The sequence below is a fragment of the Eleginops maclovinus genome, chromosome 20, assembly GCF_036324505.1.
Source record: "Eleginops maclovinus isolate JMC-PN-2008 ecotype Puerto Natales chromosome 20, JC_Emac_rtc_rv5, whole genome shotgun sequence".
Lineage (NCBI taxonomy): Eukaryota > Metazoa > Chordata > Actinopteri > Perciformes > Eleginopidae > Eleginops > Eleginops maclovinus.
Window position 1 is genome coordinate 28,043,935 of NC_086368.1, and position 16,733 is coordinate 28,060,667.

At 42.8% G+C, this 16,733-nt stretch overlaps 1 protein-coding gene across 2 annotated transcripts; it reads right to left on the reverse strand.

Moving 5' to 3' along the window:
• Positions 1 to 265: 265 nt before the first annotated feature.
• Positions 266 to 14,918, reverse strand: etnk2 (ethanolamine kinase 2). 2 transcript variants are annotated; one of them, XM_063910143.1, is made up of 9 exons: positions 14,541 to 14,918; positions 9,192 to 9,329; positions 8,984 to 9,105; positions 8,468 to 8,608; positions 5,968 to 6,110; positions 5,761 to 5,844; positions 5,510 to 5,658; positions 5,329 to 5,402; positions 266 to 4,001 (listed from the first exon to the last, which is right to left on the reverse strand). In XM_063910143.1, exons 1-9 carry the CDS (start codon positions 14,685 to 14,687, stop codon positions 3,929 to 3,931), a joined length of 1,071 nt encoding a protein of 356 aa, XP_063766213.1. In that variant the 5' UTR covers positions 14,688 to 14,918; the 3' UTR covers positions 266 to 3,928. The 2 variants fall into 2 exon arrangements, with proteins under 2 accessions (XP_063766213.1, XP_063766214.1); XM_063910144.1 differs by lacking the exon at positions 14,541 to 14,918 and adding an exon at positions 10,055 to 10,129.
• Between the last annotated feature and the right edge of the window lie 1,815 nt (positions 14,919 to 16,733).

The window sequence follows — 16,733 nt, forward strand, 5'->3', positions numbered from 1 at the left end:
ATTTTGGATTAAAGAAATGTTTGATAGGGTTTATATTTGTTTAAATATGCAAATTAGGATCCTACCAACACCACAATTCAGTGTGAGTGTGTGTGTGTGTGTGTGTTTTGTCAGGATTTTCCACAGCAAACATTTCTACTTCCTTCATTCTAAAGAGGCTGAGGTAGCAGGTCAGCTGACAGCCAAATAAGGAGGAAACTAAAGTTGTATTTTGGTACTTGTATGTACCAATAAGCACACAAATGAAAACACACACAGTTTTTGTATTATTTTATACATTTTAATGGAAATATTTACTGACAACTGTTAAATATTTAATCTTGCCACTCCTAAAGGTGTGAAGGATCACTGTACAGTAAGCTTTTCACAGTATTTCTTACAGTATTTACATCCTCCCTCCCCGTTAGCAGTGGATGAGCACATTTACAAACTTCACATCTGCAAGCTACACGCCGGCTCCCCTTCACACAGCGCTCAAAAGCATTTACAGAAAAGTAAATATCAGCGTACAAAGAGAAAAAAGAATCAGTCATCTGTACAGTGTTTCTTCGAAATTAGTCAAATCACACACAAACTCTCACGTGAACTGCAATGCAAACCCTCTGACGCTAACCATGTGGGTATGACTAGAAAACAGAAAGCAAGGTGAGAAATGCAAAGTTAGATTCACTCAATAAATAAAACCCTGTTAAAACAACATAAAAGCTCTAACATTAAGAAAGACGCATCGAATGTACAGATGATTAGTAGTAGTACGTCTTTAAACACACTCTGACTTCTCGTTTGGATTAACTGTGAATGAGCGGTTGGAATGACTTAATGATACTTCATGATCAGATTTTCCTTTAACTGTTATGGTCTGTAGAGCCACAACTATGTCCAAATTGATTGTAAGTGCAGTCAACAGTGCAAAACCTTACCCTAACTCCTTTTGGTTAAGAAAATAAATTACTAAGAACATTTAGAAGAGAGATCCGCCTTTTACTTATTTTATGAAGGATTCTTTTTGTTATATCCACATATGCACCTGAAACACTTGTGGATTTAGGAGTGCACTAACAATAATGTGTTTAAACCTGAACAAAACCAGGTTTAAAATCGCGTTGCACCAACATTTAAACCCGTCTTTGAATTAAAAAAGTTTAAAGTGTAAACCTTTATTTTAGTGTTTAATCTAAACATAGAGTTAATTGAACTTCCTGTAACTGAATCTCTACAGGTGGAGACTGCACGGAAGAGGATTCGGGCCACAAGCGAAATATTTTATGAGGTCTCAGATAAAAGTCAGAAAAAAAGTCAGTATTTTGAAATTAAAGAGAGAATTCTTTAGATTCAATTTGGAGTTTTGAGAAGAAAAGTCAGGATATTTAGAAAGTCTGAATTTTCAGAAAAAAAGTTGGTATTTTTAAAAATAAAAGTCAGAATTCTGAGAAAATTGTTCGAATTTCAAGATAAAAGTCAGAATTTTGAGATCAAAGTAAAAATTCTGAGATAAAAGTTGGAATTCTGACTTGTATATCCGGAAAACAAACAAACCCTGAACAACAACTTCAACTTTTGGTCAGATGAAAAAGGAAATCCAAGCGGCCCTCATCCTGTCCCATAAGACATGTTTCTGTTTCTGTGCTTCGGCCGGCAATTTTCTTCTCAAGGAGAGCCGAGAGCCAACATGAGTAACTTACTGATTTGTACCTCAGTCCTGAGCAGAAAGTGATTTCAGTCCAATGCTACATTTAGCATTACCCATTACTGTATGCTAGCATGTTGGGTTAAATTCCCAAGTAGATAAAGCTGCCCTTATTATTAATGATAATTAGGGCTCTATGATTTACACTTGGTTTCAGTTACCTCTGTTAAGTACATGGAGAATGATTCAGTGCAAATGCCCTTATTCTCAAGGAGGAATTACTACTATTAGGAATGTGCGTTCAAGCGGCAGGCTAACGGTTTGCCCTTTTTTCAGCAAATCTAGGATAGGGGCCTCTTGAGTATCCTCAAATGAAGAATGCACTACTGGTTTTTCAGGACAATGTCCAGGTAGCCTTCTTATGTATCTCATACATGCGCTAAGTAGCTCATTTATGAGTTAAATAATTCACATTTTGGAGATTCTGATCTCCACGTATCAGGATGAGAAGCACCGTCACATCTGAAACACAAACGTGATCTCTCTCAGGTGAACGGTCCTGACTGGAAATCCGTCAGTGTCTCTGCTGCTGCTGCTTCACTCGGTAAATTATTAAACCCATCAGTTACATGAGAGCTGCAGAGGGGGACAAAGGTCAGAGCTCAGTGTCTCCCCCTGCTGGGTCTGGGGATCAAAGAGGGCACTTGAACTCAATGAGATTCATTCATCATTCATTCATTCATCATCTGTTGCCTTTATCAGTCCAGTCCAATCGGATCAGTCATTGGTCAATGAAGGCATCCTGGACACGAAAGTGCTTGTGGTGAAACTTACTGAGAGACTGCTCAGTGTCACGGTACCTCGCATATAGAAATATAGGGTCGTTTAAAAGCCTGTAAAGATTGTAATTCAAGGCCAATTGAATAAAAGGAAGGAAGTTGCCATGTAGTACTATAGTCTTAAACTATGAGGAACCAGAATATGGAAAAAAGGAGAAGAGTAAAGAGCCACTCAGCAGACTGAAGGCTTTAATCAACCACCTACTTTTTTCTTGCTTATATATCTGGAGTGTCACATGACATGCTTTTCCATCCAGGTAATAACAGGTGATCTCATAACTGCAGCACTGCCCCAGATAGATAACTCATTCCTGCCTCCTTCTGTAAGCTAGACCTGATTAGACCCCCGGATATAACTTATGCAACGTCTGATGATGTCAGAAAACGTGGCTCCAGGAGTGGGATGAGAACGGGTGTCGGTGTGGGGCTGAGACTTATGATGCTTCCATCTGAGCAGCTTTAAAAGGGAGGAGGGAGGAGAGGAGAGGAAGGCTGACGAAGGTTGTGATTTTCCAACAGGTCTGGAAAGTTTAATGGAGCGATTTGCTGGAACCATAAAAGTCAAAAAGGAGGGGCAGAAACACACGCACACAGGTCTCCATCTCCTCCTCCTCCTCCTCCTCCTCCTCAGCTAAGCTAACCACGGCAACGCAAAAGCGTAGAACTGTTACACCTGAGATGTTAACTAAGGTCTCCACGTTAAATAAATATAATGCACATTTTTGCTACTCTCTCTCTATCACCCATTGCTAGAACACAATAGTGATGCCGCCAGAAGCTGTTCACACATTCAGTGTCTGGGAGGAGGGACACACACACACACACACTAGCAGCAGCAGCAGCAGCAGTAGCTTGCATGGACTAACTACAAGAGGAACAGACAGGCGCTCAAACTGCAACAGAACAATAATAAAATCGGAGGAATGACACGTGTGTTGCAGCAGAGAAACACTGCAGCTACGAGCATCAGGAGGAAGGATTAGAAGTGGGAATGGTTTCGCCCCACACACATGCAAAACGGGAGGAGCCCCAGGTGAAATGCCATGGATACAGAGAGGCGTACAAACTAAAATCCGAACAGTCCCGCCCCTCTTCTGACCTTCATCACCAGCGCTGTGGAACATTTCCCCAGAGAGAGTGTGTCGTGTCTACCCTAAAGTCACACTTCTGCGCCTTGTTCAGCTTCCAGAAGAGGGTTCTGTCATGATAAATTAAGAAAACATACACAAGCATACACACACACACACACACACACACACACACACACACAATGGAAGTGTTATCGTATCGAGGGGAGAGGTAAGTCGCAGCTAAGTCTGAGCAAGAGTAATAGTGCTTGTTGCAGAAGAGAAAAAGGACGCCGGGTAGACGAAGCAGCGTCGACAGCTGGCTCACAGAGAAGAAGAGTCCCCGCCCCTTACAGGAAGTGCCTCCTGTCTGCTTCGCTCTCCACCCCGCCCTCTCATTCTGGGATCTGCAGAGCCATCAGTGCAGGTTTGGTCTCAAAGTACTGGTTGAAACGTAGCACCGCGTACCTGAGAGAGAGGGAGGTGGTGTTAATGCAGCCTGGAGTGTAAATCAAACTTTTTTTAGGGCCCGCCCACACAGAAAAAATGCACCAATTACACGTCAGTTTGAACCAAAAATTCACGCCACATACGTAAAGACTGCAATCCTGGCCGTGATAACAAATAAATAAGGCTAACGTAAGCTAACATGCTCGCTGGAAACGAGCTAACTGACCGACACACAGTGCAGCAGAGCTGTTGGTCGGGAAATGAGACTTAAATTATTCATAGAAATTGAGAAGGGTGTCGAGTTTTTTTACAAATGATTGCACTTAAAGTAACAATCCATCATCAAAATAGAAAAATATATGCTTCTCTCACAGTATTGGGACCAATCTAGGTTGGTTTGGTGTGAGTTGTCTCTCCAATACAATGAAACTATACAGCGCTCGGATTGTGGTGATCAATAAAAAGTTATCACTCTTCCAAGAATCAGGGCCCAGTTATTCGAGGTGATAACCAGACCTTGTTGTAAGCAGTGTGGGAACTATTTTCTTGAACGGAACAACACCCGTCAACCTTAGAGGGAAGCGTGCACCTGCTCATGCTCTCATGAGATCACAGCATGGGTGTATAATAAGAGCTGGATGCAGCGTTGGAGGCGGCGCTTTGTTCATTCCTATGAGAGCTGCTGATTTGCGCATGGAGACAAAATGGCCTGAGATTCTCGAGAGCAAAACGTCACAAATTACCCCTCATGCCTGGCTGTCGAGAGAATAGAGCATGTTGAGTTTCCCCCTAAGCCCCACCCCCGATCTCCGGCTCAGTAGAATGAATGGAGAGAGAGAATAAATCTGGATTCAGCTTTTAGTGCATTTTACAACTTTAAGGACCTACTGATTTTAATAAGGGCTGTAAAAGGGGGAGTTTAAATTTTAATTATCCACTGATTTACAGACGTATCTTTCCCAGTGTAAGTCAATGGGAAAAAGTCTTTCAGGGTCGGGTGACGTCATGGACTGATACGGAAGTTGTAGTACCCGCTGTTTGGACACTATGAATATTTCCTAAGCGTCCAGGGCACTTCCTGGGTGCTTGGATGAGCAAGCTAACACTACATTACATGTTATTCAGCTGATGTGCTTGTCTAAACTTACACACACTTCAATACGGGAGCAATTTAGGGTTTAGTTCTGTATCTTTCCCAGGGAAATGACAGCAGGGGGTGGGATCAAACAGCTGACCCTCTGATTGGCAGATGCTTGATGATTGGTACAGTCTGCCCATCATTTATCGTACATGGGTTGGTTCAGCACACACAGCTCTAAAATCTTTCCCACACAGAGCGACTTACCCCAGGAAGTCAAAGTCGATGGTGGAGTATTTGGCCTGGATGAGCGCCCAGAAGCCCCAGAAGAAGTGAGAAGCCTTCAGAGAGACACACATCAGATATCAGGTGGAGTAGGGAAGCAACGTGAGACAGTGAGTGAGAGATACAGAGTGTGTGTGTGTGTGTGTTTGCTTTGTCTCCTCACCAGAGCAAACTTGTTGACCTGTACGTAGAGCGTCTCCAGCTCCCGCTCGCTGACCTCCTCCTTTTGTTTGTAGGCCTGCAGGTAAACCCTGAGCCAGTCCATCTGCATCTCCCGGCTCGGATACAGCCCGAAGTCCGGCTCGGCCATTCCTGAACACACACACACACAAACACACACACGGACGTACAGCTGTTAATTAACCCACACTGGATGGGTGAAACACGTAGTAATCACACGGGGGTTGGACTAACCTGCAAACTCATTGAAGTGGTTGCCGATGTCGAAGGCCTGGTAGTTGTAGCTGGAGTATTCGTAGTCTATGAAGCGGACGTGACCTGAAAGATGAGAGGAGGACATGGAAAATGTTAAATGTATAGTAAGGAACCAGCTGTTCGAGTCTCAGGAGTGTGATGCTTCTGCAGCCTGTTGCATCTACCCCCCCCCCCCGAGGTGCTCACCCTCTTTGCTGTTGTGGATGATGTTCTTGCAGAGCAGGTCGTTGTGGCAGAGCACCACGGGGGAGCCCAGAGTGGAAAGGTGCTCCTTCATCCACACCATCTCCTGCTCCAGCACCGCCTTACTGGGAACCTCCTGCTGGATCCTGCACAGACAGAGAGGGAGAGAGGGGGAGAGGGGTCAGATTTCTCACACAGTTCTTCCTATGCAAGTAATGTAACCTTGATAACTTTTTGGATTATAGAAATGCATGAGAAGAAATGTCAATATCACGGCCTTAGAAAAGAAGAAGCAAGAGATATTTAGGATGGAAAATGTGTCCTCGTTTAGGATCATCAAAAGGTAGGAACATGTAAAGTGAAAGCAGATGAGACACTGGCGTGACAGAGAGAGACGCTCCCAGTGGACGCTAGCGGTACTGCGCTGTCACTATGGATACACCTCCATGTCTCCTTTGGAAATTACCTTTCTTATCTGATTACAAACATTTGATTTGGTATCTCTGATCTCATACAGCCACACTGCCCCGGTCACAGGATGCAGTCTGGAAGTGTTATGATTGGCTGAAGGAGAAAGAGGTAAGGTGGCGAGTTAGTGTCTGAGCCAATGAGAGCAGTGTAGGGAGTAGAGACCCTCAGTAATGGGCTTAGAGGGAGTAATCCACTGTGAGGCGGATGTTAGGAGAGAAGGCTGTGTGAAACCAACACACTAACACACACACACCCCCACCCTCTCCTTGGAGACCTTCACCTGTGGCCTGAGTGTTTAACCCCTTCCTGGAGAAGTTGATCTAAACCACCTCTACCGTCATAATTCTGTAGCTTTGGATAAACTATTATTTTTGGCATTTAAATATTCTATTGCGTTATCTTTGTGCCTCTCCTGGGACATGTCTCCACGCTTTAATGTTCAAAAAGCTCTTTATTTCTCTCATACTGCCTGTTCTGCAGCACCTCTTCTCACCCTCTGTCTGACAGCAGAGCCCAGTCTGCTCTGATTGGTTTAGCTGGCCGGCTCTGTTGTGATTGGTCAACCGCTTAGAGATGTAATTTACTCACTTAAGTAACTGAAAGATGATAATGACAGTGAAATGTGTATCACACTTGAATATCTAACACAGATCTCTACTGATTTGGGCTTCAGACCCCAGAGCAACAGGTGTTTGCCCTCCGGCTCCGGGGCGCTGCAGCTGACTGTGTAACCAAGGAAGAGAGAGTAACGTGACCTGAAGCACGGAGCTGAGCAAACATCTGCAGGCCTCTGCATGCCTCAGACTCCCTAATCCAGTCGGCTGTTATTGTTACACATAAAGACATGCTGGACTTTCTAGAAGCCATCAGAACAGAGAGATATCAGCTGGACACGTTACGAAAGGGTCTGAACGACCGGTCTGGGTACCAGGATGTAAACTGAATCCTCCTCAAACTGAAATCTGTTGTCCTTTCTCTTTTTCCAAACAACCTTTTAAGATCAGCTCAGGAGTCAAACGTTGTTTAGATAAGTTTTAGGATGTTTTATCTACTTGTTGGTCAGCTGTTATTGCTTTGATAGCTCAAACATACCAACCTCTTTAGGTAGTAATGTTATTAACCTTGATTTATGGAAATGGCTGCTGTTCACAGGTGTTCATGGCATGATGTTACGTGGTAAAAAATAGATCACAAGGGTCATTAGTGTTTATCTAGAGGTTCAACTGGACAGCATTTATATAGCACTTTAACCAGTCTTTATGACTCTTAAAGGCAAACAGCATTCACACAGAGGCAGGGGCCGAGCCATCTGGAGCTTAATTTGGGGTTAAAGGGGTCATATTTCTCAGGTTCATACTGCTATTTTGTGTCTCTACCGGGACATTAATGTTCAAAAAGACCTTTATTTTTCTCATACTGCCTGTGCTGCAGCACCTCTTTTCACCCTCTGTCTGAAACCAGAGCCCAGTCTGCTCTGATTGGTCAGCTGGCCAGAAAGGGACGACACGAAAAAGCACAACAGGGCCTCTTTAAGTGTCTGTTTAAAAGAAGTGCAGGTAGTTGTAAAGCTTCTGGTCTATTCTTGTAAGGGTCAGCACCAGACACTTCTACTTCTACTTAGAGTATTCTTTCCCTTCCTGCCTCTACAGTTATCTATTCTTTCATGGATCATTTGTAAGATCAACTGCATCCGGTACTCGAGGTAACTTCCTGGTGCAATAATACTTAATGAAACTACTCCCCTCTCAGATGATATCAGGCTCAGGGCAAACAGACTCTGCACTCATAACCTCAGACAGGCAAATCAGGCCACTCCAGGAGCTATTTGCATCATGATGAGTGAGTGTGTGTGTGTGTGTGTGTGTGTGTGTGTGTGTGTGTGTGTGTGTGTGTGTGTGTGTGTGTGTGTGTGTGTGTGTGTGTGTGTGTGTGTGTGTGTGTGTGTGTGTGTGTGTGTGTGTGTGTGTGTGTGTGTGTGTGTGTGTGTGTGTGTGTGCCGAGCCATGAGGGAAAGCACCAACCCAGATCTCACCTGGTGTTGGACGCCTGGTCGGTGAACTCAGTGGCCACGAGGGAGAAGTATTTCCTCATCTTGATCCAGAGGTTGGGTTTGGGGATGCAGCCGTTGTGTGCGTGGATGCCGTGGATACGAGCCATCTCCCCGGCTATCAGTCTGACGGGACAGATAGAAATATGAATAAGGTTATCATGGTGGCTAGATTTCAGATCATTATTTACTACCCAGCATTAATCTGTTCAGAGTTCCTGGAAAGAGCATCACACACTGAGCCGGTGTGAGTGTATAAAAGCCACCAAGGATAATCCGTGTCATCAGATTAAGTATAGAATAAAGTGCCATCTATCGCCAGCCTCCCATCATGTGGCAGATGATCTATCCTCCCACTCAGCATGGGATTAGCATGCTAAGCTACATTCGAGGCATATCTGGCTTGTGAAGAATGTAAAGACCTAGGATAGATCTTGAAAGTGTGATGCTACAGTGTAATAACTCAGGATATAGTATTCCCACGGTCTCCCATGTCCTAACCTGAGCAAAGAAGGATCCCTGACATCCTGCGTCCCAAGAGCATCCCCTTGCATGAACTCGTAGCAGATGCCATTCAGAAAGGAGCAGTAGAGGCGAGGAGCGCAACCGTTAGCATGTAGCACCTAGAGAAAAGACAGAAAGACATAAGAATTAGTTGTTTTTGAAGAGTTTTCATTCACAGGAAAGCACTGCCACTTTGTCGACCTACCTGGAAGCTCTTCAGCTCATTGTCCCGGTCCACAAACAGCTCCGTCTTGTTCCCGTAAACTCGGACCAGGACCACGTCCTCTGGACTGTCCTCCACGTAGCAGCCCACCAGCTTGTTGGTGGTTCCATCTGTGAAGAGCTGGAGGAGGAAGATACAATAGATCACTTAACCTTTCACAGAGATACAGAGGAATACCCCTGACCTCTCCGCACAGCGCCGTGGTGCTTTTCCAAAACAGTATCTGAGAATTTGAGCGTTCACTGACGCTATCAGCTGTCAGGAGCAACAGTACAGACACCATGCTGCTCTGACCTTCAGGAGATATTGAATGTCTCATACAGCAGCATTTTGAATCGTCACATGAGCTGAGGATGGTTTAGCAATGCAAACGGAAAGTACTCCAAACCAGGAAGCATGCTTTTTTGTTCTAATTTGACACATTTGCATCGTCCCCGAGTATAGGCGTCTGTATCGGCCTGTGTTTTCTTATGTTTTCTGCATCTGAGTCAACTAGAGCTGCACAATTATTCAAATATTAACCCTGACCATATGTTTGGCTTCACACACATTTTTAAGTTTTATTTTGAAGCATATCTGTGAGTACAGTACAGTGTTCATTTGATTATGCTTTTTCAGATATTAGTCCCGTTTTTCATTACTAATCACAGCATTTGTGTGAATTTAAAGTCCAAGTGTGTTCAAATGAGTGTGTACAATATTTGTGACGAATAAAGAGGCATCCATTTCCATTGATTCTCAAACAGTACATTTCATTTAGCTTAAATGCAAAACAAACAAATAAAATGCACGCCTGTAAGAAGTCCTACAGTTTGCTGGTCCACTGAATATAGAAGGTTACATACAAGAACTTTGAGAAGCATCCAAAGTTCCCTTTTGTCCTGAACCTAGCACGGTTGTAGGCGAGTCCACTAGTCAAGCCACACTTTTCGACAGCCTTCTACCAACACGCGGCTATCGATTTCCAACCAAGTTCAGATTTGACCACGCCCACTTCAACAACAAAATGAAGAGTAAGCAGAAAGCCTTGTGTCTAAATCTAGGCCTTGAATGTCTGAGTGACAACATCAGTCTACTGCAGCGAACACAATAACAACACACACACCGCCCAGACGCTCACTCACACACATATCTGGCATTCCTTACGCGGCTGACCACAAAGATGGGCGCTGCAGGCATCCCTGTTATGACCGTACATACACAAGCATACACGCCTTTGCTACCACATGACTGATCCCTTCTGCCCGCCACACAAAGCACCGCTAACACCGGCGATCAATACGTCGACAGACAGCGGTAAGCTTGGACCCAGACAGAGGTAAACAATCAGCCATATATTTCCTGACGCTTTGTTTTTTTCCATGAATGAATCCTTGTTCTGACGATTGTTTTTGGCAGAGATGAATCAGCGGTCTTCAGCATGAGAAAGTTGTAAGAGGACACTGTTCTGTTGCTTTTGGCACGCTCTGGTGTTTTCAGGAACTCGGTGTGAGTGTGTGGGATGTTTGGAGGTGGACGGTGTGTATTTACAGTAAAGGTCTTCCTGTCCAGGTGGCCGGGCGGTTCAGGTGTTTCTGTCAACAGAGCTGCCCTGCAACACGCTCAGCGCTTCCCGTTTCCATCCAAACAATGGTCCCACTGCTACAGAGCATCCTTCCCATCCCAACCACATTTTTTTTCTTCTAACCCTAACCCTAATCTCCCCGGGGTTTCAGGCCAGACTCAAGAAGTGCGGACAAAGAGAGACAACATTATGTTGTTTAAACTAAAGTGTGTAACCAATTATTTAAAACAATAACTCTGTCCATAGGTTGGGAATGCTTAAAAGTGTTTTGAAATAAAATAAAAAGACACGTGTGTGGGACTTCAACTCCTCAAGACCTAAGCCAAGTTCCTGATGTGTCATGCGTGCTACCTGCTAATGGAAGTGAACAGAGTTAGCCCAGAAGCTACGGACAACAAAAGATCAGGCTAACTTAAAGGGGCCCTATTTTGTCAGTCTCAGGTTCGTATTAGTATGTAGTGTCTCTCCTGGGACACTGGCCAATAGAAGCCCAAGTCCAATTGAGGAGTTTCAGGCAGGGATTTTAGCCTTTGCCGACCATTTACATGCAGTAAAACCTAAGACACACTACAGGAAAGGAAAAACCCCTAAAAGGCATGATAGGGCCTCTTTAAGGTGGACCTGATATTATCATATTAGCAACAAGCCATTTCTCTAAGTGCTTGGTCAGCATCCCCCCATCGCACTCTGCCCTAGCAGGTTCTCTGGTGCACATCCTGCCCTTCCTCTCAATTGAATATGTTCTGCTGTGGACTGGTTAATGAATTATGGTCAGTTGTGAAGCTGTACTCCATTAGTTTTTGTTCATCCCGTGAGGTAAACGGTCTGTCTGGGTGGTGCTCGAGGAGAGAAGGCCAACGAGGAGGAGGTCAACATTTTCACATGCCCTGCTGCAGGTGTGTGTGAATGGGTGGAGTGCCAGGTCCAGAGAGATCAGCCGGCAAGATGTAAACACGTGGTTGGGGGTGACTGTGTTCAGACCGTGCCACTAGAGAGCAACAGCTGTAAATGCTGTTATCGTGCCCGCTGTCAGAGCTAATCCAAAAGACTTTGACCTGACCATGACACATCAGACACTCGATCATTTTACAAGGAATCAATTATGCATTTCCTTCCTTGACACGCTGCATCTCCAAAACGGTGCGTGCGTGTGTGTGCATGCGTGCGTGTGTGCTGAATATGTGGTGAAAGCTTATAAAAAAAAGTGTGAGTTTCATATTGGTTGGAGCTCAAAATGTAGAACAGAGATACAAAATGGATCATAACATTGAGTACTGTTCAGATAATCAAATTCTCGGCCATAAATATTGCCCATTATTATTAATTTAACTATTCAGCTTTTGTATTGACTGATCGAGGACAGTACATACTCTGATAAAGCAGTATGCAACTTTAAAGTGTGTTTGATATGAAAGTGTGTACAGTCTAATAGCCTCCATGATGTTAAATTGAGCTGCTGATCCATGTTTAACTGCCATTGGATACAGGAAAACCATGAGGCATTTCCCCAGATGTATCGTCATCCCACGCCGTGTTTAATTAAATCATAAAGTGATTTTCTGGTTCACTTTGAGAGCCGGACTAATGTTCCTTCCTCTCCTTTTCCTAATTGTCTTTTAGCCCCAAGCAAGAAACACCCATAATGACCTTCTGTGTCTTCAAAACAAAAAGCGTCTAATTTGTGTCTGTACGTTATTTGACCTCCATGTTTTCCTTCTGTTTTGGTCTGTTTGTTCATTCTAAATGTTTTAATGCCACCTCTGCATATCAGGACACACACTTTCCAGATTTGGCTTACTTTGTGGAAACTGACATTTAGAGAAGGTCAGCCCACCCAGTTGTGACATTTGCTCTCCAGTTTATAGACACCACCCTCCTCTCTTTCTTTAAGAGTAAAAGGAATCCTATTTTTAAAATGTCCCTAAATACTGTGAACGCATGACGTAACTGTCTGCATCACATAGCCTACTACAAAACCGTTACACCCTACTATAAGGGCTTAGTTGTGAACTAGTTAAAGTAGGACTGCTTTGAATTTCTCAGCAAATGTTTAAATTATACTACTGGCTTCTTATTCGTTTTGCAGTACCCAACATCTGTAACGACGAAGCTGTTCAATATATACTTAAATACTAGGACACAATGTATTTACAACTGTCATTCTGCAGCTACTTCTACTTTCTACTGGTTTCCATTACCTTTTTTACTTGAATGGTGTAATTATTTCATGTTAGATGTTTAATACGTGTTACTAAATACTGTTTTTGTTTTGTCTCCATCAGCGCTGTCTGTTTGCTGTGGCTTGTAATCGTCCCCTCTGTGGGACTAATAAATAATTCTGTTTCTGATATTGAGCAAACTGACCATCATGTCACCTCCAGCTGGCCTCTGGCACTGTACTGACCGTCACCTGGCTTTTGTAATACATGTTGTGTACTTTGGACATATATGAAGCTGTCTGCAATACAGTCGTGGAAATGAACAAAGTACATTTAATCAAGTAGTGTACCATTTTGAGGTACCTGTATTTCCATGTTATGTTACTTTGTACTTCTACTCCACTACAACTCAGAGGTAAATGGTGTACTTTTACTCCACTACATGTATTTAATCCCTTTAGTTGCTAGGCAGATTAGGATGAATGATGGTAAATATAATCAGCCCTTAAATCAGACTGTAGTTCACCTGCAGTAAATCCAGCAGCTACCCTGCAGTATACAAAGCCATTCAAACTAGCTGCACCTTTACCAGCTCTGAGAACACTTTAATGATCAATCATTATAAAACATATCAGAGATATTATTCTGAAATGGACCAATCAGACAATGACTACTTTTACTGTCCCTACTTTAAGTACATTTAGAGGAGAGTACTTTCTACTTTCACTGGAGGAACATTTAGAATACTTTTACTGTGACAGAGTATTCCTACACTCTGGTACTTCTACTTTACTCAAGTACAAGACCTGAGTACTTCTACTTTACTCAAGTACAAGACCTGAGTACTTCTACTTTACTCAAGTACAAGACCTGAGTACTTCTACTTTACTCAAGTACAAGATCTGAGTACTTCGACTTTACTCAAGTACAAGACCTGAGTACTTCTACTTTTACTCAAGTACAAGACCTGAGTACTTCTACTTTTACTGAGTACAAGATCTGAGTACTTCTACTTTTACTCAAGTACAAAATCTGAGTACTTCTACTTTTACTCAAGACCTGAGTACTTCTACTTTACTCAAGTACAAGATCTGAGTACTTCTACTTTACTCAAGTACAAGATCTGAGTACTTCTACTTTACTCAAGTACAAGATCTGAGTACTTCTACTTTACTCAAGTACAAGATCTGAGTACTTCTTCCCCTGTCTGTAATGGAGTAATCCTCACTACCGGTAGCTTTATGGTGACTCACTGACTCGGGGGAGTTTGCTAACCATAGCTAACCTAAACTCTGAGAGCATCTTGCTTGCTAACGTGTCTACATTATTTTGACTCCATCGGAAATAAACACAAGACGTCTTCATTCATTAGGAAAACTGTGTAAATGAACCCACCTCTGTTTGCTAGCTTAGCTTAGACGTGTATATATTGTTTTGCCACCTCGGAAATAAACACATACTCATCTTCATTGATTATAAAGATGGTGTAAATAGAGGCGTGTCGTTTGTTGAAATGAATAAACCTACTCAGTGTAGAATGTCTCCTCGGCCCTCCTCCTCCTGTCAGTCTTAAACTAGCCTAGCATACCAGCTAGCTGATCCCGTTACCTTGGTTTTGACGAGGTCCGCGTCCCACGACGGTCTCAGGTCTTTAATGAGCTTCATCGCCCCCTCCGTCACGTTGTGTTCGTCCACAAAAATGGGGATTTTACGAATAACCGGCGACCCCACTGGCACATGTATCTGCGTCTCCATCCCGTTTATCTTTACCGTTAGTCTCCGGTAGAAAACTGCAGCATACAAGAGTCGCTTGTTTAATGAGCAGCTGGCGCGTTAACGTTAAAGAAATGCGGTGTATTTGGCTTGGTTTGCTGTTTTAGGTAAAGATGAATTGGAAGCAGGGATGCGGAGGATCACTCTGCCGGGTATGGATGCTCGTCGCCGGTTTTTCTTTGGAGCAAACCAGCCAACTGTAGCATTTCCTCCTCCTTAGCTCCGCCCGCCTGGGATCATCCGATTGTACCGCCGGTTGAGACGCAGCACAAGCCGAGTACGCCCATTAAGCTCCGAGTATTGCCGAGCACAGCCGAGTTCACCCGAATACAAAGACGCCCATCTTTATACTTTTATTTCTATATTTATCTATAAAGTCATTAAGCTTTTATTATTGTTGTTTATTTTATTGTATTAAATATTTATTTTACTATTATTTATGTTATTTTAATGGACAACTTCATTAGCAGCAGAATCACAAAACACAGCCCCCAGATCAGTACAATATGTGAAATATACAAGATTGCTTTTTACATCTCAACATTTTGATCAAATTAATATTTTTGACCTGTGACAGTAACTCCAGAAAGTTGCCTGAAGATAAAGACTAAATAAAGACACACATGAGCTCACAACAGGCAACACTTTACAGTACAGATGAAATTAACTGAAGGGAAAGTGCAGCAATGGTCAGCCTCCACTGCTGCAGTACCCTCTCTCTGTCCAGTGGTGGCAGTATAGTGATACAAATGCTACAGTAGTGGGAAGAGTGGGACGGGATCTATGAAGGATTACTCCTTGTGAGGATGAGTACATGAAAAAGTGCTTCTACCAAATGCATCAACAAGTGATCTTTCATTTCATGTCTTTTACTGATAAATGTCCACTTTTCAGATGCCTATTAGTTACAGGGTACGTTGTAGTGGTACATGTAACTTTCCCCTATTACTACTGCTATTACGTATTTTCACATGGTAACAGTTATGAATGTAAGTGCTGACTTTAAATAAACCCTCAGAGCTTTGAATCAGAGCGTCAAATATAAATCGTCAAGTTGTTTAACAGGAAAATAATCACAAACAACTTCAATCGATTAACAGTTTTTCATGCAAAATGGAAGAAAATGTTTTTTTCTGCCTCTCAAATATGGATATTTTCTTAATTTTTCTGTTTAATTTATAAATAATAAACAGTACTACTTATTACTAATGTATTTTACTGTATTATCGTTGTAATAAATTCATTAATTGTGATTATTTTTGTGTTTTGGACTGAAGAAAATAGGACATTAAAAAACATCACTTTCGATTTTGACATTTTATGAACCGAATCATTAATCCAGAAATAATTTGGAAGATTTATTCAGATAAAATGTAATAAACTGTGATCTAGATTATGATATGTCATCTGTTTATTTATGAATAAGAGTTTGGTTCCCAAAAAGAAGGTAGGACACTGCCATTTGGATAGTACATACAATCTTAAATACTTAATGTCTATGCAGATGAAACCTCTTGGGTTTCCTTCCAGTGTTGTGGCTTTTCCAACTGACTTGGCTTCCATGCTCATCATGAAACTGCTGCCTGTCACAATGAGACGAATAACCGCAGACGTCCGGCCACATTAAATCTGCTCCAACTTGTTGCCTATACTGCTGGAGGCGACCGCTTCACGACTGGTGTGCACTAAACCAGAATACATAAACAAGTCCACAGGAAGTTTGGGGGATTTCTGTCTGCTGTGTTTACTGCTTGGAAGCCATGATTGAACCCACATAGATAAATCTGTTTAATCATCCCATACTATCCTTACTGCAGCAGCCTCATGCATTCAGGTTCCTGCAGACCTCTCAACCCTTCATTAGAGCTTACTGTTCTTAATGGTTTGGACCCCTCAAAGACTACAATCCAGTCAGACGTCTACCTTCCCGTGTGAATGGCCATTACATCTTCATATATGGCAGCTTTTTGATTGGGTTTTTGGCTTGTTGTACTCTAGATGTTACATGCTGGATGCATTTTATTGTAG